This window comes from Bos grunniens, chromosome 15, assembly GCF_055505025.1.
Source record: "Bos grunniens cultivar Pamir isolate PY7600 chromosome 15, Bosgru_T2T1.0, whole genome shotgun sequence".
NCBI classification, from domain to species: Eukaryota; Metazoa; Chordata; class Mammalia; order Artiodactyla; family Bovidae; genus Bos; species Bos grunniens.
Window position 1 is genome coordinate 59,242,082 of NC_141179.1, and position 25,085 is coordinate 59,267,166.

Genomic DNA, 25,085 nt, shown 5'->3' on the forward strand with positions numbered 1-25,085 from the left:
CACTTCCTATTCCAGGAAATCTTCTCGACTAGGGGATGGAACCTGGGTTACCTGCATTAGCAGGTGGATTCTTTACCACTAGCATTACCTGGGAAGCCCACATAAACCACTGGAAGTTGTGTTAGTTGCTCAGTCATGTCTGACTCTGCAACCCCATGGACTGTAGCCTGCCAGGCTCCTCTGCCCATGGGGTTTTCCAGGCAAGAATACTGAAGTGGGTTGCCATTTCCTTTTCCAGGGGATCTTCCTGATCCAGGGATTGAACCTGGGTCTCCAGTATTGCAGGAAAATTCTTTACCTTCTGACCTACCAGGGACCTTCACTTTAATACCCTTTTCTAAGGGCTCCGTTATTCTTAATAAGACATAATTATTTCCCCCTTGGCAAGTACTGTAGTTTAGTATTCTTTCCTACTGTTCTCTCATCTCTCTTTACGCACAAGATACTTGATGCATTTTATAGTATTCTTAGAAAATAAGCATATTAGGAAACCCAGATCTCTATTATTTGACAATTATCATAAATTTATTATTTAGTTGTAGAATTATGACTTCCTGGAGAATTTTTTCAGGAGACCAAAGGGACTATATGTATCTACACCACCTGCATATAAACACTATTAAGCATTACTAAACATGGCATGCCAAATCAAATAATCATAGTGAATTTTTCTTTTCAGGACTTCACTGATTTTTAAATTTGCATGAAAGACATTTCCATTGAACTTAAGGAACTTCTTGTGGCCACCACAAGAAATAATGATTTATCAATGCAGCCTGACAAAGCTATTGAGAAATTTTATATTACTCTAATGAAAAAGCGTTGACAGGAAAAAAAGTAATAATAGTTTTCATGTTATTCTCAGTATAATCACTATCTCATGAACTCCTTTTAAAAATTCCAAATACTATAATCATAAGTTCCTTTAGGGAAGAACCAAACCAAGTCTTAATGATCTCTATATTCATCACAGAACCTAGCACATAGTGAGAGTGCAGTAAATACATACTTCCTAATTGAAGTCTTAGGAGCTATAATGTCAGAAAAACAGGTCGGGACACAAAGGCCTAGGAACTGACGGGCACTGTATACTCTAGTTTCATGAAGATGCTTTGTCACCATGGACTCATGTCACCTCCGTAAGCAACTGAGGGGATGCTGTCACCAGACGTGGTTGCAAAGAGATGGACACAACTGAGCACAACACAAGCACAGTCACTGCCATCAGCATTCTCTGCAACTTGCTAACAGGAGTTAAAACATGATTACAACCAGATATAGACTTGAATCTCCAAATAACTGCACAAATGAGTCAGAGGCCAAATTACTAAAAATAATACGCAAAGAGAAAAAATTTCAGATACATTTACAGATATAGTTTATCTGTAAACCTATTAAGTAATATAGCTAATTATATCAAATATTAGTTAAATTATTTACCCACCCTTCTGCAATATAAGGCAGTTTGTATAACCAAAAGGGTACAGAATGTAGAGTCAGGAGACTCAGTTCTGAGTGCTGGCTCCATCAAGAAATCTCTCTGTGGTCTTGGGTAAGCATGTTTTCTATTTTGTGTCTTAAGTTTTCTTATCTATATCAGGGATAACCACTCACTATGTAATAAAGGTGATGAGTATATAAAGGGAGATTCTTATGAAAGCACTGTAAAATATGTGACGTTTATACATGCTAGTTAATCATTTATTAAATATCAGAATAAGAGCTGAGACATACCCATAGTTGGTTTGTTTTCTTGTAAGTGCTTATCACTTGAATTATCTTGATGAACACGCTTGGCAGATCCAGAATTTAACTCAGCAGTTAATGAAGTATTTGCTGCAGAGCTTTGGGGGAAAATTTTTTTATTTTAGTAAAGCATTCTTTTATATCTCTAAGTTCAAATACAAATTCTATGTTCAATTACGATTAAAGAAAAAGTGAGATACTAAATATTATGTTGTAAAATCCCATAGAAGTAACTGGAGATGCTAAGTAAACTTTTGGCCCATAGGAGAATTTAGCTGTTTGTGTTTTTAATGTGTATTCAAATCAGAGATTATGATTAGAGGTGTATGTCACAATTCTTTAACAGAATTTAACATTTCAGGGTGCTGTGTTGAACTGCATGCAAACACTGTTATTCAAAGTGTAGAGATAAGGAGCTCACTCCAAGAGGTGAAACACTAAGCTCAGATTATAATACCTCTAATCTGGGGAATATAAACAAGTGAGATTGTTTGGAAACCTTGTTTTTAAATCAAAGCATGATAATAACTGAGTATCTCTCTCTGATTACTGCAATTATACAAAGCGAAATGAAAAGAATGATATTGGCCTCATGCTATTAATGGATCAAATTTCTATCTCAATTTGAGTTGACAAATTACTGAGCACCTACTGTGGCTTCATGTCACAAAATACACAAGTGAGTAGGGCACAAACAACCCATGTCCTGAAAATTTACATAATAGATATATGGTGGGGTGGGGGAAAAATAAGACACATAAAATAATACAAGACAGAGTAAAAAAAGAGTCTGGCAGGTTTTCAATGCTGTAGGTTCCTGAGTTCAGAAGAAGAAAGAAAAAGGGAAGATTCTGTGGATGGGATGAGTTTAATCTGGGCCCTGAAAAACAGTGATCCAACCCTTCCCAGTCCTACAGAGGTCAAGTTTCAGCAGGCAGCGTTGAAGGTCAAAGTGGAAGATCTCTTTCTACAGTGATTCAAATAAGCTAATTTTAGGAAAATTTCTTGCAAGTCAAGATATTCTATACCATTTTACAAGTTTATACTAATTTGATTGTCTGTTGGATTAACAATTAGAGACTTTTCCTTATGGCAACAACTTGTTCTGGGAATCCTAACCACGTGGGAAAGTGATGCGGGTTTATGTCTGTGGAACAGCAGAATATGGGTTAGTTATATGGTCATTCAAAGTAGTCAGAAATGGCAATTTAATATGCTGCTGCTGCTGCTAAGTCGCTTCAGTCGTGTCCGACTCTGTGTGACCCCAGAGACAGCAGCCCACCAGGCTCCCCCGTCCCTGGGATTCTCCAGGCAAGAACACTGGAGTGGGTTGCCATTTCCTTCTCCAGTGCATGAAAGTGAAAAGTGAAAGTGAGGTCACTCAGTCGTGTCCGATTCCTAGCGACCCCATGGACTGCAGCCTACAAGGCTCCTCTGTCCATGGGATTTTCCAGGCAAGAGTACTGGAGTGGGGTGCCATTGCCTTCTTTGTTAATATGCTAGTAAAGAAAAATAGGTATAAACTCAGTGAATGCTGGAAAAATAAGTCAGCCTGCGTATCTAAATTTTTTAGAGCCTGTAAGAGAAATGATCATGGTGTTCACAATGGTGATTTACCAACTCTGTTCAATAATGCAAATAATGTCTTCCCAAAATGGTTATAGAGAAGTACCTGTGTTATCAAACTAAATTCAGTTGTAGAAATTTTCTATTCCTAAATGGTGCCAAATAAACTAAATTACTATAAATCCATTTTGGATACTAAAGCACACATTTTTGATTATATATATATATAAAATATATTAAAACATATACATTTATAAAATCAAATTCTTTTTTGGTCATTTGGTGATTTTTATTTCTTCAAGTATAAAGATCAGTGTCATTGGTTACTTTTGACAAGGTTTGTTTTTCCAAACGATTTATGTTAAAGTTGTCTTAATGATTTTATGGTATGATTTTTCACTTTGGCTAGTTCTAGACCTTTTGTTTTCACTTGAAAATCAGGGTTTTACTTGAGTAAAACTCACATTTCTAGGAATGAAATCAAAGCCTAATAAAATAAGTTATATATTTATATAAAAGCAAAACATTTAAGTATTTTTAGGATTTAGTCAACTAATGAAATATTTGTTATCAATTTCTGTAAGATTTATTTTAGATCATAAGATAAAAAGACCTAAAATTGTTATGGGTACAAATTCAAATTATTTTAAAGACTATCTTGAGAAGAAACCTAGAAAATATTCTAGTTGTGTGCCAAATATATTTCCATAACTATTAATAAAAGATTAGCCTTTTATTTCCGTACATAGGTAGAATACTTCTGCTTAATAAATGTAATGAATCTCATATTCTTTCAGCTGAGATAATTTCTAGTTGTAATCACAGACTTTTTTCAAAACCAAAAATGTATGCACATGTGAGACCATTTTTGAGTGCCAAGAAAGATGGTGGAACAAACAAAAAACCAAGCAACCAACCAGACATAAAGCAAACAAAACCTCAAATTAATAAATATAATTTATAAGTAAAAATTTACATATGTATTTTATTTGTATATTTGGCAAATTGATTCAGTTAGTTAAAATAGTCTGTTAGAATGATTACAGAAATTGAAATTGTTACATATCTGATATTCTCATTTTAAGTAGTACTAAAAAATTCAGTCTGGTAGGTTTTTGGAATATCCAGTGCTTCTGGATGATAATGTTTTGTGTTTTTTTTTTTTTGAGAGAAAAACTGACAAAATAGATAAATAAATAACTATATACATGGAGCCATTCTTTATTTTTAAAAACCATAATGATATATACACATATCTAAATATGTACATAAAATTGCTAAGTGGAAAATACCAGAGTTTATTACTCTCAAGCTCATGTAGGTTTAATAGGGGGAAAGGAAGATTTTTTTAAAAAGTAATTATGTACATTTCTAGCATTAATCTCTTTTAACCTTAGTTAATGGCAGGATCTAATTATTGGTACCAGAGGGAATGTAACAGAGCAATTAATAGGCTATGAGAAATCTTACTTTATTTGTCCTTTAATATTATTTCACAATAGTAGACATTTGTGTGGAAGCCCTTTAATTTATCTAAACCCACTCCAAATACACAATTTATATACCTGGATATTTCTTGAAAATTCGTTTCATTTTGATAATGTCTATGTTTGCATTTAAGTTATTCTTAGCTATAAACTTTTGTTAGATTTGAGTTAAAACAGCAGGGCATGTTACCAGTGAAGAACAAGAAAAGTCTCCAGCACTAATTAATGAAAAGAATAACATGACTGACATAATAAAAATTAGTGTGAAGATGGATAAAACAGATGATGGTGGTTAGCTAGGCTCAGTAAATGATTGATTCCTATATATAACAAATTGCACAATTCAAATTAGTGACATAGCAAAATACAAGATTGTAACTGTCATGGATAATCAGGGACACTCAGGAAAAATCAATCCATGAAATTTAAACATAAATATTCCAAGACTCTACTGTACTCTGGAGAAGAAAGAACAGATGTTGGATGCAACTATGAGATCACACTCTATGTGGCACAAATAAATAGGCTATTTGTAAATTTGTTAACATTAGCCCAGATGATAACAGGTCCACAGTAGAAAACAGGAAACTTAAAAAAAAGAGTTATCCTAAGATCGTATACTCTTCTCTCCATAATCACATACTAAAGAAAAAGAGTTAAAGCAAATCAGATCCATTTTACAGTTTAACCGTTCACTATATCTTTTCACTGAATTCAGTGTTATAGGATATAAAGAATATATAATGAACTTCATGTCATATAACAATATATTTAAGATATTTTCCCGTCTTTAATTTTTAGCCGTTTTACTGCTGTTTACCTGCGTATGTTGCTTTGTCTTAATGCTGCTTGCAGTGTGCAGTGGTTCTTGAGCCTGTGTTATCTTTGGTCAGTTTTGGAAAATTATTAGCCAGCATCATCTCAAATACTGTTTTTTTTTTGTTTCTTTGTTTTTACATTTTTTTTTTTTTCTCATTTCTTTCTGGGACTCAAAATGCATACATGCTAGATCTGTGTACCATAGATCTCTTTTTTGCTCTTCTCTGTATTTTAATCTTTTTATCCTTTTGTATATTAGTTTGGATTTTTTTTTATTAACCTATCTTCTTTAATGAAACCTATCTTTCTTTAATGAAAGTTCACTAAACTTTCTTCTGCCATACCTAATTTGTTAAATTGATTGAGTTGCAATTTCAGTAAATTCTATTTTTCAGCTCTAGAATATCCATTTGATTCATTTTAATAGAATCCAGTTCTCTGGGAAATTATCATCTATTTTATTGAACTTAATCACAACTAAATTTAAGTCCCTATCTGATAATTCCAGTATCTTCATTACTGCTTCTCTGTTTTTCTCTTGATTTTCAGTCATTTTGTCCTGTCTCCTGGCATATTTGGTAACTTTTGCTTAAGTGGTAAACACTGCATATGAAAAACTGGAGAGGCTGGAGATCATATATTCTTCAGAGATGATTTAATTTTCTTCTGGCAAGTGGGCAGAGAAGGAATTCAACTGGTCTAGATCTGTTTCAGGTTTTCAAGAACCAGTCTATTTCCAGTTTCCCCTACTCCTACCTAGAGCATAGGCCTTCAAAGATTTCAAGTAACACCCTGGGTGTTTAATGGGGCTTCTTCTCATGATGATCCCTAAACAGTAATTTTTGTATCCTGGCCCCATGAGAAGATCAAAACCTTGCTTATTACTTTAGCCTCTTGGTAGCCACTTTTAGCTTGGTTTCTTGGTCTTTTATTCCATGGAGTTTAGAAACTGGCGAATATGCTGTAGGCAAAAGCTACACAGGAGGATTTTGCTTCCCTAGCTCAGTGAGGTGCTGACAGCACTAGGCTTCCATTTTCTGCTTGACCTCTATATTTGATGCCATGAATTGAGGAGTCTGATGCAAATGCTAAATGGAAAAAAGAGGCAGAGAAAGTCTAGTTCTCCACAAGTTGTTTTCCATTTTTCTGGGATCTTAGACTCCCAAGTCCTGGCTGTGTTGGTTGTTCCCCAGGCCTTTCAAGCAGCTACTGGTTGAATTTCATTAGCTTTTATAATTGCTCCTGATGGAAAGCCTGGTCTGATATAAGCTACAATGTCATAGCCAGAAACAAAAGTTTATTCACTTATCACATTTTAACCAGATATCAAAATCCATTAAAACAGTATAATTTTAGGACTGAAGAAATTCAGTAATGTTTAAAGGGAAAAATACCAAATGAGTAAAAGTTGTCAACAGAAAAAACTTAAAATTAAATAACTTTTTTGAAGGCCAGAGACGTTTAAATTTATTTTAAATAACCTGAAACATGGAATATCTTAAGCAAATACCAAGTGAAATATTTGGGCTTTATCAAGATCTTTGATAATATAAAAGCAGTGCCACATTAGAGCAACTTATTATATGTGTGCACACATGTGAACTGACAGTCTAATTTTAATAAAAAGAGCTGTAGGAAACAATGTGTAAAGGTGATCTTACTTACACACAAAGATCAAAACAGTTTATATTTAAATGTACCTTATTAGTTTCCGTTTCCTTTTGGCGGCAGCAGTCATTGCCATGTAGGATGGTACTGTGCTTGGTATAGGCAGAGGCTGTTTGGTTGAGACTGAAGAAGGGGCAAGCCTGTATATTAAATAATGAAAAACAGAGTAATTTTGATTTGTACTACGGAGAAAAAATGGGGCATATACTCCCATAATTTGAACAGCACCTTGCATTAATTGATAAAGGAAAACACTGTGCAATACTATAACCTTTCCTTGATTGTCTGAGGTTTTCTTTTCTCTTTTTTTATACCACAGATGGACATCAAGAGATTTCTGTACCCCCACAGCATAGAAAAGTGAAGGTATCATTCTTCCCATAGTTAGATTAACTGTGAATATACAGATTAAGTGAGAAGGATATGTTTTTGCTTGGATGACATGTAGTCAACCATACCTTATATTTATGACTATTTCAGAGCAAGCTGAGAGGCTTGTTAATATCAATAGAAACTGTGGTATTTCTTTTAGTGAAGATATTAATGAATAATAATAAACACTTGATAATCCACCATTGATAGGCTATAACATCTAATGCTGAAGTATGAAGAACAAAATAAATATATCTTAAGGTTTCCTCTAGCCTAATGAGGGCCAATCAACTTAAGCTTCAAAATTAAAGACTTCACAGTATTGTTTGTGGATTAATATTTAGAAAGACAAATGAGATTTAATGAAGGTAAAACACTGACTTTTGTAATCAAGATAGCATACTTCATCTATGAAATAGATCTTAAATACAGCTACAGAGCAAAAAGAGAGCCAACAGTTTAAAGGCTATACAAATAAAGAAGAATTGGCAAATACTCCTTTGTACCTTTGCAAAATGTTATTGTTTGGGAGGGATTCTTGTTCAGGTAGTTCACTTTCCAAGCTCCTGGTATCTTCACATATAAGAAATGTAGACTTTAAATCCTCCTGTCCATGTTCTTTTCTCATGCTGAGAGGGATATCTACTTCACACAACATTTTCAAAGAATTATCACTGTTTATATTTGAGCTGATGGTCTGAAAACTGGTAGTATGTGATGGTTTTAATGAGGTCCCTGTAGATGGATTTTGATAAGTTTTTCTACAATTTTCTGGAGTATACACAATGGGCTGAAGCTCTTTGCTGAGGGAATCATTAAGCTGCGTATTTTCAGACTCTACAGACGTTTGGGTATGTTTTATGTTCAAGGGAGAAGGCATTAATTTTCTTCGGGTTCTTTTTTGTGAAGGAATTTTAAGCAGATTAGATTCACCTGGAGATGTGCCTGTTCAACAAAATTAAAAAGAAGCTCAATAATGTTGCCTAAATAGTTTTCTAATAACCTTATCAGTTAAAAGAAGAAATAAACCCTAATAATAAGCATATTTCATGTTAAATTAATAAAAATTTAAAAGAAAATAAGTTGGAAAGAAAAAAGCTATTGCTAATAATGTCAATAAACTCATTATAAAGCAATTCTAAAACAGAAAATAAATACTAAATAGCAATATCAATATGAATTTATAAATACAGCTATCTTGAGATACTGGGCAATTATGACAACAAACTCCAGTAAATATATACATTTCTCTGAGGATCAGTACTTGACCTTCTAATTCCATAAGGTTTTTTTCCTATGTCTGTGAACCTGTTTCTGTTCTGGACAATCAGCAATGAACAACACAATAACGGAAATAAAAAATATATTAGAGGGAACCAATAGCAGAATAACTGAGGGTGAAGAACAGATAAGTGAACTGGAAGACAGAATGGTGGAAATAACTAAAGCAGAATAGAATAAAGAAAAAAGAATTGAAGACAGTCTTATAGACCTCTAGGACAAAATTAAGTGGACCAACATTCGAAATACAGCGGTCCCAGAGAAGAAAAGAACAAGAAAGGGTATGAGAACATACCTGAAGAGATTATAGTAGAAAAATTCCCTAACATGGGAAAGGAAATAGCCATCCAAGTCTAGGAAGCCCAGAGAGTCCCAAGCAGGATATACCCATAAAAAAATATGCCAAGACACATAATAATCAAACTAACAAAAATTAAACACAAAGATTAAAGGCAGCAAGGGCAAAGCAAAAAATAACATACAAGGGAACCCCCATAAGGCTAACAGCTGATCTTTCAGCAGAAAGTGCAGGCCAGAAGGGAATGAATGGCAGGATATACTATAAACTTATAACTAAGATTACTCTACCCAGCAAGGATCTCATTCAGGTTTGATGGAGAAATCAAAAGCTTTATAGATAAAGCAAAAAGTAAGAGAATTCAGCATCACCAATCCAGCGTTACAACAAATGCAAAAGGAACTTCTCTAGATAGGAAACACAAGAGAAAGAAAAGTCTTATAAAAACAAACCCAAAACAATAAAGGTTTTGGTAACAGGATCACGTGTGTGCACTCAGTTGCTTCAGCTGTGTCAGACTCTTTGCAGCTTAATGAACTGTAGGTCATCCAGCTCCTCTGTCCATGGGATTCTCGAGGCAAGAATACTGGAATAAGCTGCCATGCCCTCCTCCAGGGGCTCTTCCCAACCCAGGGACTGAGCCTGCGTCTCCTGAATTTCCTGCACTGCAGGCTGATTATTTACCCACTGAGCCATCCTTAACAACAGTTACCTTAAGTGTAAATGGGTTAAATGCTCCAACCAAAAGACACAGACTGGCTGATTGTATACAAAAATAAGCACTGGGATGACCCAGAGGGATGGTACGGGGAGGGAGGAGGGAGGAGGGTTCAGGATGGGGAACATGTGTATACCCGTGGTGGATTCATGTTGATACACGGCAAAGCCAATACAATATTGTAAAGTTAAAAAAAAATAAAATAAAATAAAAAAAAAAATAAACATCAGCAAGGGAAAAAAAAAATAAGACCCTTAAATATGCTGTCTACAAGAGACTCACTTCAGAACTAGGGACACATACAAACTGAAAGTGAAAGGCTGGAACAAGATATTCCGTGCAAAAAGAAATCAAAAGAAAGCAGGAGTAGCAATACTTGTATGAGATAAAATAGACTTTAAAATAAACAATCATTACAAGAGACAAAGAAGAACACTATGTAATGATCAAGGCCTCAATCCAAGAAGATATAACGATTATAAATATGTACTGTTTTTTATATTCAACACTCAAGTGATAGCATATATTATTTGTCTTCCTCTGACTTACTCCACTTAGTATATAATTGCAAGGTCCATCCGTGTTGCTGCAAATGGCATTACTTCATTCTTTTTTTTATGGCTATACACTCTTATTCTGAGTAACCAACCTCTTGCCACTACTTTCTCAATCACCTGAGTCCCAAATAACTAGATTTTTACCTTTTCCTTGCATTTCCCAACCTTCACCAATCTTGCCTTAGTTAAAACATAATTCTGATCATGCCATTTTCCTGATTAAAAATGTTTAGTAATTTTTAAACAGAAACATACTATACAAAGATTTTTAGTAGGGTAATTCTTGTCCTTTGCTCTAATACTTAGAGACAAATGGTTTTGTTTGAACTTAAGTGTGAACTCCCACAATACTAGACATAATTGAATATTTAAGCACATAGAGATTTCTCACTTTTTTTTAGTGTACAAAATAATGATTACATAAATAATGATAAACTTGATGAGCTTCAGTGAACTTATGCTGCATTTCTTAATTTTTTTTTTTCTCCTTTGCCTATTTCATTCTGGTAAACTTCATGGTGCCTGACACAAAGTAATTCTGCATGGAGTGTGCTGTTAAGGGAAGAAACTATAATCTGTATTTCTCACCATGTTTTCAAATCAGGCAGTAAAATTTCCAGTTGATGTCATGTATGTTTTACAATATAACAATAACTTAAATTACACTGAAAGTTGAATAAAATAAGTGCTGTGTAAATATTTCAACAGAACAGTTCAAACTTTCAACCAAGTTAAAAAATACAGTTATAACAATCAGCAAGAGTACATGCATTATTCTTATTACATTAGTTGACAATAGACTGCTGTGGCTAGGTTGACAATTACCCTCTAGGAAATACAATTTAAAAACAGGAAGAAAAATATGATCCCTATTCTACTAAGGAATTTTACTTTTCTGAGAACTAGATAAATGAGATCCAGATCTTAAAATAATTTTCCACTCCCTTTAACATGACATTTGTCAAATTTTCCATTACCAGATATTTTTATACTAATGCTGCAGTGTAAAGACAGTTACTTTTCTCCACTGTGCTGCTACCACCAATTTGGTGGCTATTAATAGCTGGAAGATTAACTTCTTTTCCCATGAGAGGCCGTATGGGTATATAGAGGATAGAAAACTATATCGAGGATGGAGAACTGAATTGGAAGTCAGGAGACTTGGATTCTATTTCTGGTTTTACTAACAACTCACTGAGTGACCTTGGGCAATTCACTTGAGCAGTATGGGTATTAATGCCCCCTAGAAAAACAGGGATACTACCTTTCTATGTACAGGGATTTTCTAGGATTAGATAACATCTATAAAATACTTAAGATTCAAGGAAAGGCCCTAGAATTATAGGCTTCAACTGTTAGCATTATGATAGTCACAGACTAAGCTCTAATTTGCTTTTCAGTATTCCATCAGGTGGTTCAGTGGTAAAGAATCTGCTTGGCAATGCAGGTTCAATTCCTGGGTTGAGAAGATCCCCTGGAGAAGGAAATGGCAACCCACTCCAGTATTCTTGTAAGGAAAATCCCATGGATTAAGGAGCCTGGTGTGCTACAGTACATGGGGTTGCAAAGAGCTGGACATAACTGAGCACATTCCATTAATACCCAATGCACAATTATCACCAAAAGAATATATTTCAAACAATGTCTTGCTTTCAGTTTATCGAATACCCGATTTATCAAGGCTGATGATAAACTGTAAGAGAAACCAAAGGTATTATTAAAGCAGAACATCTAAGTATTATTTGAACATGCAGGCTTCATAACAACATTGTAAAATTCAGAACACATTGGACCATGAAATCTCAAGGGATAAGGATTATCTAGAGTAACTATTTTTATTGCCCAGATCTACGGAGAGATAACTGCTGGAGCGGCAGTGGGCAAATTCCCATGATAGTGGACCACATTTGCTCTATTGCTTATAAACACTATGAGAAGTGGGTACTATCGTAATACACCAAAGAAATATTGACCTGTTCTTTGGGATAATCTAAACATATATCCAGTATCACATGTTGATATGATCAGACATTATCTTTAGCCATAATTCTACTCTCTTGATAGGATATATTAATAACCTGAAGGAGAAACATGAAGATGTGGCTGATAATGGATTCACATACCACTGTTTTATTGAACCTGAAAGAAGAGATGCTACAGACACACAGCATGTGCAAAATACAAGTCCAGGAGATTCTTTTCTTTTATCCTCTCAATTATTAAGTACAGATAAAATAATAAGAGAGCAGAAATCTAATAGATAAGTAGTCCTGAATTGACTACTTAGACTGACGAGTTACTAAGAAATGTTCAGAAGTTAATCAGATTAAAGTAAGATTTAAAGACTTAAATAAAAATTCAGCAGTCAATTCACTGAAACTATAAGCATATAATGACTCCATTTACTCATGAAGACTAAAGGACACAATAAACAAGTGAAATTTCACTTTTAATATGATATCCAGAATATATAAATACAATTTATATATTATATAATAAGTTATATATACTATATATAAATATATATATTACACATATATAATAAATAGTCATTCCCCTTTAGTCAGGTAAAGGAATACTTGAAGTGGGTATAGCAAACTGGAGAGTGCTGGGCAAGGGGCTGTAACAACTACTGGATATGCTAGGTGTGTAGAGAGATCTGCTGTACTTTTCCATTACAAGATGTGCAGTAACTTTCCAGAAAAGCAGGCTTAGGCATCTGTAGCTACCGCAGATTCAGCCTGGGAAAATACTATCTAAGAAGATTTCTGTAATTCTTGGGCTTATAGTGGAAATGACAAAGAAAAAACCTGGAGGAAAATTATAATTCTTTTAAAAAGGGTCCCTAAAACAAGAAAAGAAATCGTGTAGTTATGGATTTTCAGAACAAGAGGTTCTAACAGGCAATGTTAGGTAATGAAATACCTCAGCAATGGAGGAGCCACACAGGAGTTGATGGGACATTAAAAATGCATTTTTATAAGGTAGGCTCATAAAACTGGGATGGAAAAGACTGGCAGTTGCTTGGGAAGATAGCAAGTCTTCTCTCCAGGGTCTCTTCATCTAAGGAACCAGCCTACTATATCATATACTAAGTACAGAAGATAGCAGGTACCCCACAGTCTGAAAAAATTTGTTACTTGTAGACCATGTCTTGGAACTTAATTCTCCAACAAAAAGTGTAGGTATACTGCATTTCTATTGTCCTGAAATGGTTATGGATCCATGGTTATGTGAATATGACTTCATGTCCAAATAACAACAATAACCATAATGTTGAGACTGTTAAAAGAAGTTACTACTATTATTTTCAGTACAGTTTCAATGTTTGTTTGATTAATGAAAGAAAAAAAAGTTGTAGTCAGCTATGGAACAAGAAATGTACTCAGATTTTTCTCCTATGTGTCTAAAATACTGGTAGCTGGGCTTATACAGCCTCTAAATGGGAAATCAAACAGTTCTTTTTAGATAATAAACTATAGCAATAAAAGAAGACTTAAGTATTGACATTTTCAGGTTCCCCTCAACTAACTTTTTAACTAATTTTTTAGACATTGCCATAAATCAAGGCTAATTAGCTGAAAGACGTATGTACACAGAATACATCAAAAGTCACCAGATATTTGAGAATAGATAATAAAGGAAACAGACAAGTATTTTAGGAAACCATAATTAATGTCTTCAGAGAAATGAGAAATTATTACAATCATGAAACAAAATCAAAGTGCTATGGAAAGAAACACTGAATTATAAGACAGAGTTCTTAGAAATTTAAAACGAGAGGAAAAAACTAAAAATAAAGGTTATAAGATAAAGCTGAAGACATCTCCTAGAAAGACCAGCAAACAAACAAAAAGAGGTAAATACTAGATAACTGATAACAGAATTAGAAGATTAATCCAGGAGATCCAAAATCGGATTAATAATAATGTTCCAAAGACAGAAAAGAAAGAAGGGAAAAAAAAATTACAGAGGTTTATCTATGTAAGCATGTGTATGTACGTTAAAATCTGTGAAAATTTCCCAGAGTGAAAAGATAAAGGTTTCCAGAGAAAAAGGCCCACAAACTGTTTAGTGTAATGACTTAAGACACCACCAAGGTATAGCACTGTGACACTGCAGAACACCCAGGAACCCAACGTTTTCCTGGGAGAAAGTCTCACACAAAGTATGACAAATAAAAATGGCGTGACAGTTAACAGCAACATTGGAATCTAGAAATCAATGGAGAAACATGTTCACAGTTCTTGGAAAAATTATTTCCAACCTAGAATTCTACACTGAGTCAAACAATCAGAAAATAAAAATACTGCTATACATCCATGATCTAAAAAAATTTTACTTCCTATACACCCATTCTCCAAATCTACTGGAGGATGTGCTTCTGTAGAATAAAGGAGAACAACAAGAAAACGAATGGGAAAAACAAATACTACATACAGAAAGAGCAAAGCAGTACAAGAAAAGAGTGTATGCAGTTCTTAACTCAACAAGGAATGATATTTACTTGATAACACTCGAAATTTATTTTTAAAAAGGTGAAAAACTGTTCTGGCAAAAAGGAGGAGGAAATGTATACATACTGTAAAGGAGTTAAATCCTTATCTTCTAAAATAAAAAGAGAAATATTTAAAATTGGAAATTACAAACAAGAATTAGCAGCATAAATTTGAAATTTAAAAATCAGGATGAAAAACCAAATGAATAAGAATTGGGAGTGAGCAGCAATACTTCCACAAATATTACAGTACTTGTTGACTTACATAGGTATTACTATAAACAGGTTATTACTTCATGCAGAGGCTTTTAATGAAAAGAAAAAGTCAGACTTTGGGGCTGTAAAAGGAAAGAACAGACCAAAATTGTTTCTTGCTTATTCTGGGATAGCTTTACTCAAAATCTATGGACAGAGTAGGGTCAAACTAGACAAAGCTATGAAACTTTACATTCAAAAGTCTAATTAACTGAAACATGCAAGGAAATAACATGAAATGAATTGGCAATCAAATAGAAGGGCAAGATAAAAATTCTTAGGTGGGGAAGATTTTTCTTTATTTAGCCCCATTCTCCCCTGGCTGACTATCTCACTCTCCCATTCATGTTTTCCCCAGCATTTAACAAAAAGAAAGGCAGGACAGTTAACTTCCTAGGAGAATTTAAAGAGGGCCAATATATAAAGAATATGAAAAAGAATGTATAATATATAACTGAATCATTCTGCTGTACAGTAGAAAACAACAACAAAAAGAAATTAACACAGCATTGTAAATCAACTGCTGCTGCTGCTGCTGCTAAGTCGCTTCAGTCGTGTCCAACTCTGCGACCCCATAGACGGCAGCCCACCAGGCTCCCCCGTCCCTGGGATTCTCCAGGCAAGAACACTGGAGTGGGTTGCCATTTCCTTCTCCAATGCACGAAAGTGAAAAGTGAAAGGGAAGACTCTCAGTCGAGTCAGACTCTTAGCGACCCCACGGACCGCAGCCTACCAGGCTCCTCCATCCATGGGATTTTCCAGGCAAGAGTACTAGAATGGGGTGCCATTGCCTTCTGTAAATCAACTATAATTCAATAAAATAATGTCAGGAAAAAAAGTAAAAGAGGCCAATAAAAATGTGACTCAATCAGCAAAAATAAATCATTCAATATGATGAGAATGAGTAAAACACATTTAAAGTCATGAGTCCCATGATGAAGGAAAATTCCTTTTATTCGGGGAACAGGTAATCCATTCATGAAATCTGAATGTTTGCATGAGTAATTCTAATATACTTTAAAGTTTATAGCGAAATATAAATAGTAGAAATAAAAATAAAATTTTATTTCTTAGAGAAATAAAAGACATATTTTGTACAAGGACATGGATTTAATCATTTTGCTTTCATATATTTTAAGTATCCTAAAGATCTCTGCATGTGTGCTAAGTTGGTTCAGTCGTGTCTCTTTGTCACCCCATGGACTGTAGCCTGCCAGGCTCCTCTGTCCACGGGATTCTCCAGGTAAGAGTACTGGAGTGGGTTGTCATATCCTTCTCCAAAAGATCTCTAGTTATAGTTATGTTTCTTATACCTTTTCTTTATCTTTACATTTAGATTCCATACAAAGGTAAGATGTACTTAATTTCTTTACAGGTTTGTTGAGAAATATTCAGGTGATTAAACAGAGAGGACAGCACTTTAAGAATCAAAAAATTTTTCTATTACTGTTTTCAGATTAACTAGAATACATCTAGGTCTAATAACAATTTGGGAATGTCCTGGAGAGAAACTGTTCATTGAAAAATAACTTTGGTATTGCTTTACTTATAAAGGTCTAACATAGTTTTCATGAAATTCAAATGGTCTTTTAAGGTTTATTACACCTAACATAGTTGAAGGCACATATTAATAAAGTAACAAGATAATGCACCTGATTTTTGTTTTTATAGTTATGACGCTTTTCTTAAAAATGATAATTTAGCAAAAGTACAGAAACAATGCTAGGGATTTATTCAACAGCTCCTAGTTTAGGGAAAAGGGTAGGTGATGAAAGTTACATGATTAAATAATATAACTTTCAAAATGATTATGCAATACAATTTAACCAGGCTTTTATAAGTGATCAGAGATAGATCAGAGCTAATGAAAGATATAGAAGAGCCTTTCTTCTAAACCCTAGGGTAAGTTTTGCTTAATGAATCCAATCCTAGTCTTTGTAATACTTATCCATTAATAGTTTAGGAAACATCTTAAAATATTTATATAATGCTTTAAGGCATCTTATATACAACTGAAAATGTGCATTTCAGGATAAAGTGGTTTACTGTTCTATTTATCTGTTCCTACATTATGGCTAGAGATTCCCGCTTCAAAAAGTTTGTTTACTGTAAGTCTATAAAGAGACTTAAAAAGGAAGTCAGTCAAAAACATTTTGTTGAGATTGCCAAGTTTTAGAAGCCTTTCAAAAATCTTCTAAGTATTAAAATGACTTTTAAAATTAACTGCAAGTGCAAAAGTTGTGGATGAGATGGTGAAAAAAACTAATTTTCATCAATAATAGTCTGAATTCTAACACAATATTACCTAGACTACAACACAAGTAAATTAACATTCGTATTGTTTGTATAGCATTTTATAGAATAAAATATGCTATTAATATAATCTACAGCTTACTATCAAAACAAAAACCATGAAAACAGTTATGAAGTTAGAATGAATCTGCCTTCCCACTATATTTGCCAAGTGGTTAGAAGAAATTATGACTAAATACTTGATAACTGGTTAAGTGGTTAATGAAGAACTAAAAACAATTTAGATATTAATCTGTCCTTTGCTATCATTCCCCCAAACTTTTGAAATTTTAAGGAATATGACGAACTGATGACAGTGCAATCAAAGCAGTAAATTTAGATATTTCGACTTTGTCAGTGAAATACAACTGAGTTTCAGAAAGAAGCATAACAAAAAGACATTTGAGAAACTGCTTATACTTTAAGAGAAACATAGCTTCCCAGGTGGTGCTAGTGGTAAAGAACCGACCTGCCAATGCAGGAGACATAAGAACTTGGGTTTGATCCCTAGGTCAGGAAAATCCCCTGGAGAAGGAAATGGCAACCTAATCCAGTGTTCTTGCCTGGAGAATCCCATGGACAGCAGAGCCTGGCAGGCTACAGTCCAAGCAGTCACAAAGAGTTGGACATGACTGAAGCAACTCAGCACACATGCACAAGAGAAACATCTAAAAATGCATTAATTGGCTGTATTGTTCTTTAAGCTATTTAAGTCTACCTGTGAGCACAATCTAGTTTGCTTCATTACTTCAATCTTTCAAATATTTCATTTCTTCAAGAAGGCTATCCCACAGATTTGGCTTAGGGCTCTAAAATGTTTTCAGTAGAAAGCAAGAGAAAACAGAGTTGTTTCATGTTGTCTTTCTAAAAACAGTTTTAAGAAATATCAGTACATTTTTATTTTTAAAAGAATTTTTAGTATATTTTTTACTTATTATTTTAAACAAATTTCCTTAATTAGGCCTTAGGATTAAATACTACATTTATTAGTATATGCCACTTCTTATATGCTCCCACTAACTGACAAGCCAGTTCATTTCAGTTCAGTTCACTCAGTCGTGTCTGGTTCTTTGTGAACCCATGGACTGCAGCATGCCAGGCTTCCCTGTCCATCACCAGGTAAAGGAGCTTGCTCAAACACATGTCCATTGAGTCGGTGATACCATCCAACCATCTCATGCTCTGCCGTCCCTTATTCTACAGCCTTCAATCTTTCCCAGCATCAGGGTCTTTTCCAACGAGTTAGTTCTTTGCATTATGTGGCCAAAAAATTGGAGCTTCAGTTTCAGCATCAGTCCTTCAAATGAATATTCAGGACTGATTTCCTTTAGGATTGACTGGTTTGATCACCTTGCAGTTCAAGGGACTCTCAAGAGTCTTCTCCAACACCACAGTTCATAAACATTAATTCTTCGGCACTCAGCTTTCTTTATAGTCCAACTCTCACATCCATACATGACTACTGGAAAAACCATAGCTTTGACTAGACAGACCTTTGTTGGCAAAGTAATGTCTCTGCTTTTTAATATGCTGTCTAGGTCGGTCATAATTTTTCTTCCAAGGAGCAAGCATCTTTTAATTTCATGGCTGCAGTCACCATCTGCAGTGATTTTGGAGCCTCAAAAAATAAAGTCTGTCACTGTTTGCATTGTTTCCCCATCTATTTGCATGAAGTGATGGGACCAGATGTCATGATCTTAGTTTTCTGAATGTTGAGTTTTAAGCCAACTTTTTCACTCTCTTCTTTCACTTTCATCAAGAGGCTCTTTAGTTCTTCTTCGCTTTCTGCTATAAGGGTGGTGTAATCTGCGTATCGGAGATTACTGATATTTCTCCTGGGAGTCTTGATTCCAGCTTGAGCTTCATCCAGCCTGGCATTTCACAAGATGTACTCTGAATATAAGTTAAATAAGCAGAGTGACAATATATAGCCTTGACATACTCCTTTCCCAATTTGGAACCAGTCTCTTGTTCCATGTCCAGTTCTACCTGTTGCTTCTTGACTTGCTTACAGATTTCTCAGGAGGCAGGTAAGGTGGTCTGGAGAAGGAAATGGCAATCTACTCCGGTATTCTTGCCTGTAAAATTCCATGGATGGAGGAGCCTGGTAGGCTACAGTCCATGGAGTCGCAAAGAGTCAGACACGACTGAGCGACTTCACTTTCTTTCTTTCTATAGTTCCTTTGGAGGAGATGGCAACCCACTCCGGTGTTCTTGCCTGGAAAATTCCATGGATGGAGGAGCCTGGTGAGTTACGGTCTATGGGGCTGCAAAGAGTCGGACACGACTGAGCAACTAACACACACACACACACACACACACACAGAGACAGGTAAGGTGGTCTGGTATTCCCATTTCTTTAAGAATTTTCCACAGTTTGTTGTGATCCACACAGTCAAAGGCTTTGGCGTAGTCAATAAAGCAGAAGTAGACATTTTTCTGGAACTCTCTTGCTTTTTTGATGATACGATGGATGTTGGCAATTTGATCTCTGGTTCCGCTGCCTTTTCTAAATTAGCTTGAACATCTGAAAGTTCATGGTTCACGTTCCGTTGAAGCCTGGCTTGGAGAATTTTGAGCAGTACTTTGCTAGTGTGTGAGATGAATGCAATTGTGTGGTAGTTTGAATATTCTTTGGCATTGCCTTTCTTTGGGATTGGAAAGAAAACTGACCTTTTCTGGTCCTGTGGCCACTGCTGAGTTTTCCAAATTTGCTGGCATACTGAGTGCAGTACTTTCTTATTTATTTATTTATTTTTTTGGAAACAAATTATCCTTTTATTCAAACAATCTTACCTGAAATCTACATTGAATTTGCTTTACTCTCTTGAAAAGAAAAAAAAGCCACGTCCTCAAATTGTAATGCAATCATAAATACAGTTAGTCTCTATCTTTTTTTTTTTTTTTTACAAAAAGTGGGAATGTTTCCAGGTTTATTTAGTTATTTATTTATTTTTTAATTTTATTTTATTTTTAAACTTTACATAATTGTGGGAATGCAAACTAGTACAGCCACTATGGAGAACAGTGTGGAGATTCCTTAAAAAACTGGAAATAGAACTGCCTTATGATCCAGCAATCCCACTGCTGGGCATACACACTGAGGAAACCAGAAGGGAAAGAGACACGTGTACCCCAATGTTCATCGCAGCACTGTTTATAATAGCCAGGACATGGAAGCAACCTAGATGTCCATCAGCAGATGAATGGATAAGAAAGCTATGGTACATATACACAATGGAGTATTACTCAGCCATTAAAAAGAATACATTTGAATCAGTTCTAATGAGGTGGATGAAACTGGAGCCTATTATACAGAGTGAAGTAAGCCAGAAAGAAAAACACCAATACAGTATACTAACGCATATATATGGAATTTAGAAAGATGGTAACAATAACCCTGTGTACGAGACAGCAAAAGAGACAATGATGTATAGAACAGTCTTATGGACTCTGTGGGAGAGGGAGAGGGTGGGAAGATTTGGGAGAATGGCATTGAAACCTGTAAAATATCATGTATGAAACGAGTTGCCAGTCCAGGTTCGATGCACGATACTGGATGCTTGGGGCTAGTGCACTGGGACGACCCAGAGGGATGGTATCAGGAGGGAGGAGGGAGGAGGGTTCAGGATGGGGAACACATGTATACCTGTGGCGGATTCATTTTGAGTGCAGTACTTTCACAGCATCATCTTTCAGGATTTGAATTAGTTCAACTGGAATTGCATCATCTCCACTAGCTTTGTTTGTAGTGGTGTTTCCTAAGGCCCACTTGAGTTTGCATTCCAGGATGTTTGGCTCTAGGTGAGTGATCACACCATTGTGGTTATATGGGTCATAAAGATCTTTTTTATATAGTTCTTCTGTGTATTCTTGGCACCTCTTCTTAGTATCTTCTACTTCTGTTAGGTCCATACCATTCTGTCTTTTACTGTGCTCATCTTTGCATGAAATGTTCCCTTGGTGTCTCTAATATTCTTGAAGAGATCTCTAGTCTTTCCCATTCTGTTGTTTTCCTCTATTTCTTTACATTGATCACTGAGGAAGGCTTTTTTTTTTTTAATCTCTCCTTGCTATTCTTTGGAACTCTGCATTCAAATGGGTATATCTTTCGTTTTCTCCTTTCCTTTTCACTTCTCTTCTTTTCACAGCTATTTGTAAGGGCTCCTCAGACAACCATTTTGCCTTTTTGCATTTATTTTTCTTGGAGATACTCTTGATCGTTGACTCCTGTACAATGTCACAAACCTCTGTCCATAGTTCTTCAGGCACTCTATCAGATCTCATCCCTTGAATCTATTTGTCACTTCCACTATATAATCTATTTGATTTAGGTCAGACCTGAATGGTCTAGTGGTTTTCTCCACTTTCTTCAAATTAAGTCTGAATTTGGCAATAAGGAGTTCATGATCTGAGTCACAGTCAGCTCCTGGTCTTATTTTTGCTGACTGTATAGAGATTCTCCATCTTTGGCTGCAAAGAAAATAATCAATCTGATTTCAGTATTGACCATCTGGTGATGTTCATGCATAGAGTCTTCTCTTGTGTTGTTGGAAGAGGGTGTTTGCTATGACCCGTGCATTCTCTTGGCAAAACTCTATTAGCCTTTGCCCTGCTTCAGTTTGTACTCCAAGGCCAAGTTTGCCTGTTATTCTAGGTATCTCTTGACTTGCTACTTTTGCATTCCATTCCCCTATAATGAAAAAGACATCTTTTTTGGGTGTTAGTTCTAGAAGGTCTTATAGATCTTCAGAGAACTGTTCAGCTTCAGCTTCTTCAGCATTACTGGTTGGGGCATAGACTCGGAATACTGTGATACTGAATGGTTTGCCTTGGAAATGAACAGAGATCACACTGTCATTTTTGAGATTGCATCCAAGTACTGCATTTTGGACTCTTTCGTTGACTATGATGGCTACTCCATTTCTTCTAAGGGATTCTTGCCCACAGTAGTAGATATAATGGTAATCTGAGTTAAATTCACCCATTCCAGTCCATTTTAGTTCACTAACTTCTAAAATGTCGATGTTCACTCTTGCCATATCCTGTTTGACCACTTCCCATTTGCCTTGATTCATGGACCTAACATTCCAGGTTCCTATGCAATATTGCTCTTTACAGCATTGGATTTTACTTCCATCACCAGTCACACATACAATTGGGCACAGTTTTTGCTTTGGCTCCATCTCTTCATACCTTATTTAATATCCTAGTGCTTTCGTAGATGAGGGAATTAAAAATAAAGTGGTGGTTTTTTATCTCTTAGAGTGATAATACCTCAATGTAGATGAATCAAGAAACAGCAGTAAGCAAACTGTTTAGAAATAATAGGTGCATACTAGTAATGTAATAAAAATATAATGGGAATGTAACAGTGTGTGTAGGCAAAGGGGACAGGACTCATTAATAGGAAGCTTTGAAAAAGAAGGCAGTGTCTGAATCAGACTCTCAATGAGGATAAGGATTTTAATTAACTAGGATGTGGAATGGACAAGTAGGACTCCAGATTGACGGAAAAGCCTGCAAACTGTAGAGGCGAGAAAATGAAAGCATGCTTAAAAGAAGGCTGGGCACCAAGTGCCACAGGAAAGTGAGTCCTTAGTCTGACATGGGACTGGGTAAGCTTTTAAAGGTTCTTCTAAGTAAGGGGTCTGTACTTTGTGAAGAAGATCATTTTAGTGTGAAGATTAGATTGTAAAGGGGGATAGATAAGAAATAGCAACTAGTCTAGATATCACTATAATTATTTCTTACATCACATTTTCTCAAAATGTTTTTAAAATAAATTGAATTAAACATCATTTTATTCTCTCTCTCTGTTTAAATAAATCTCTAAAACACAAGTACTAACTGGCAATTTCATGTGGTTTCTTAGGTTGGAGGGGTCTATATTTATTTTTCAGCTTTTTGAAATATTCTACAGATGGTTTCTCTAAACAAAGAGACTAGATAATTTATCACTAATAAGTTAAAAATCCCACTCTTAAAAAATGGGCAGACCTTCTGGGGTCATCTTTTGATGTGTCATATCATGTGTCCTGAATGATTTTACCCAAAGGAACTAATTTATCAAAAGCTTAAGACTGCAAATGTGAAAAGATTTACAGAGCTGTACGTTAGTGTAAAAAGCAGAATGCAGTGTTTAGCTAACATGAGTCACAGGCTGCAAAGTAGGGTTCATGACAGGGAGACACTGATGAATGGGATTAGATCTAATTGAGGTTTGGTACAAAATGATGGCAAGGATTTTTTCTTTTGCTAGCACTCATGTTAATATGTATGTGAGCAAGTATTTTGGGAAACGATGCTAAATTAAAATTAGTTGACAAAGTTCTAAAGTGAAATCAAGTATTAATATATGCATTTCAATAAACATTTCTGGGCTACAAGTGATTGATACAATTACTGTTCTAATCATAAATCTGGATTCTTTTTAACAGCCTTGTGACTCATGGAATTCATAGTTGCAAATGTACAAGTGAATGAATTACAACTATTTAAAAGATCTATAACCTTAAAGTACTAATGAATTAACCAAACTAATAACCATTTTATAATGAATTCATAAGACACTATTGTGGTTATTGTAGTATAAATGCCTACACAGATAATGTCAGTTATTTACAAATATCACAAAGAGAGAATACATCTTAAGAACTGTCATAGTCCTTTAAATTAATCCAGCACTATGAGCAATAAATCAACCACAATCTTTTGAAACTTGTCTCCATGGGAAATAGCAGAAACTATGTTTTCCTTTCAGTCTCATATTCCTAGTGTTCATACTTTTTTAAGATGGGAAAAAGAAAAAGACAATACAGAGAATCTTTTAATTTACAGCAGTATTTGCAGTTATGATGAGTAACTGAACACTACTTTGTGGACAAGGAGACTAAGGGCCAAATGAAATATATTTAGACTTCAAAAATAACTTCCATTGTCTATTGGTATTGATTAAATTCTGTGGCCAAATGTGAAAATATAGGAAAGATTTAGCTTATAAATGTTTTGATGCTTCATATTTTTATATGAGGAATTAGTATAGATAGAGATCTTTTATAAAAAAAAAATTTTTTTGTATTCAACTAATTATAGGGGAAATAAACTTACATAAGAACCCTATGTAACCCCAGAATATCTGTACAAGAAACTGGTTCTACTAGTATCTTTTGTGTACTCTAAGATAAAACCACTGACATGGGGTGCAAAATTTAAGAAAAAGAAAGGTTAGAGACAGAAATATTACTAAATGTGAGTTTCCAGATGGATAATGAGGAAATCTTGACTTTTCATTTAATGTCAGAAATTTTATCAGTTCCATAAATAAACTCTGCAGCCGGCATCTCCACACTGCATGGCACTCAGTGAGTGCATTTTCTGTTTTCCAGACCCCAAAATAGGTGTATGCTTCATTCCAAGTCAACAGACATGTAATTTGGAGTCAAAGATTTAAGTCAAATAAACATCAATCCCAAAATTAAGTACTAACCCTGGTAAAGTATTAAAATTAACAAAATTCAAAAAGTTC

The 25,085-nt window shown here is 34.9% G+C and overlaps 1 protein-coding gene across 2 annotated transcripts in view; it reads right to left on the minus strand.

Moving 5' to 3' along the window:
• Positions 1-25,085, minus strand: part of KIF18A (kinesin family member 18A) — an 86,320-nt gene that overhangs the window by 1,605 nt on the left and 59,630 nt on the right. For both annotated transcript variants that reach the window (XM_086338565.1, XM_086338566.1), the window contains 3 exons: positions 8,165-8,603; positions 7,319-7,426; positions 1,735-1,844 (listed from right to left, as the gene is read on the minus strand). In XM_086338565.1, coding sequence (XP_086194691.1) covers positions 1,735-1,844; positions 7,319-7,426; positions 8,165-8,603 — 657 coding nt within the window. The remainder of the gene's footprint in view (positions 1-1,734; positions 1,845-7,318; positions 7,427-8,164; positions 8,604-25,085) is intronic.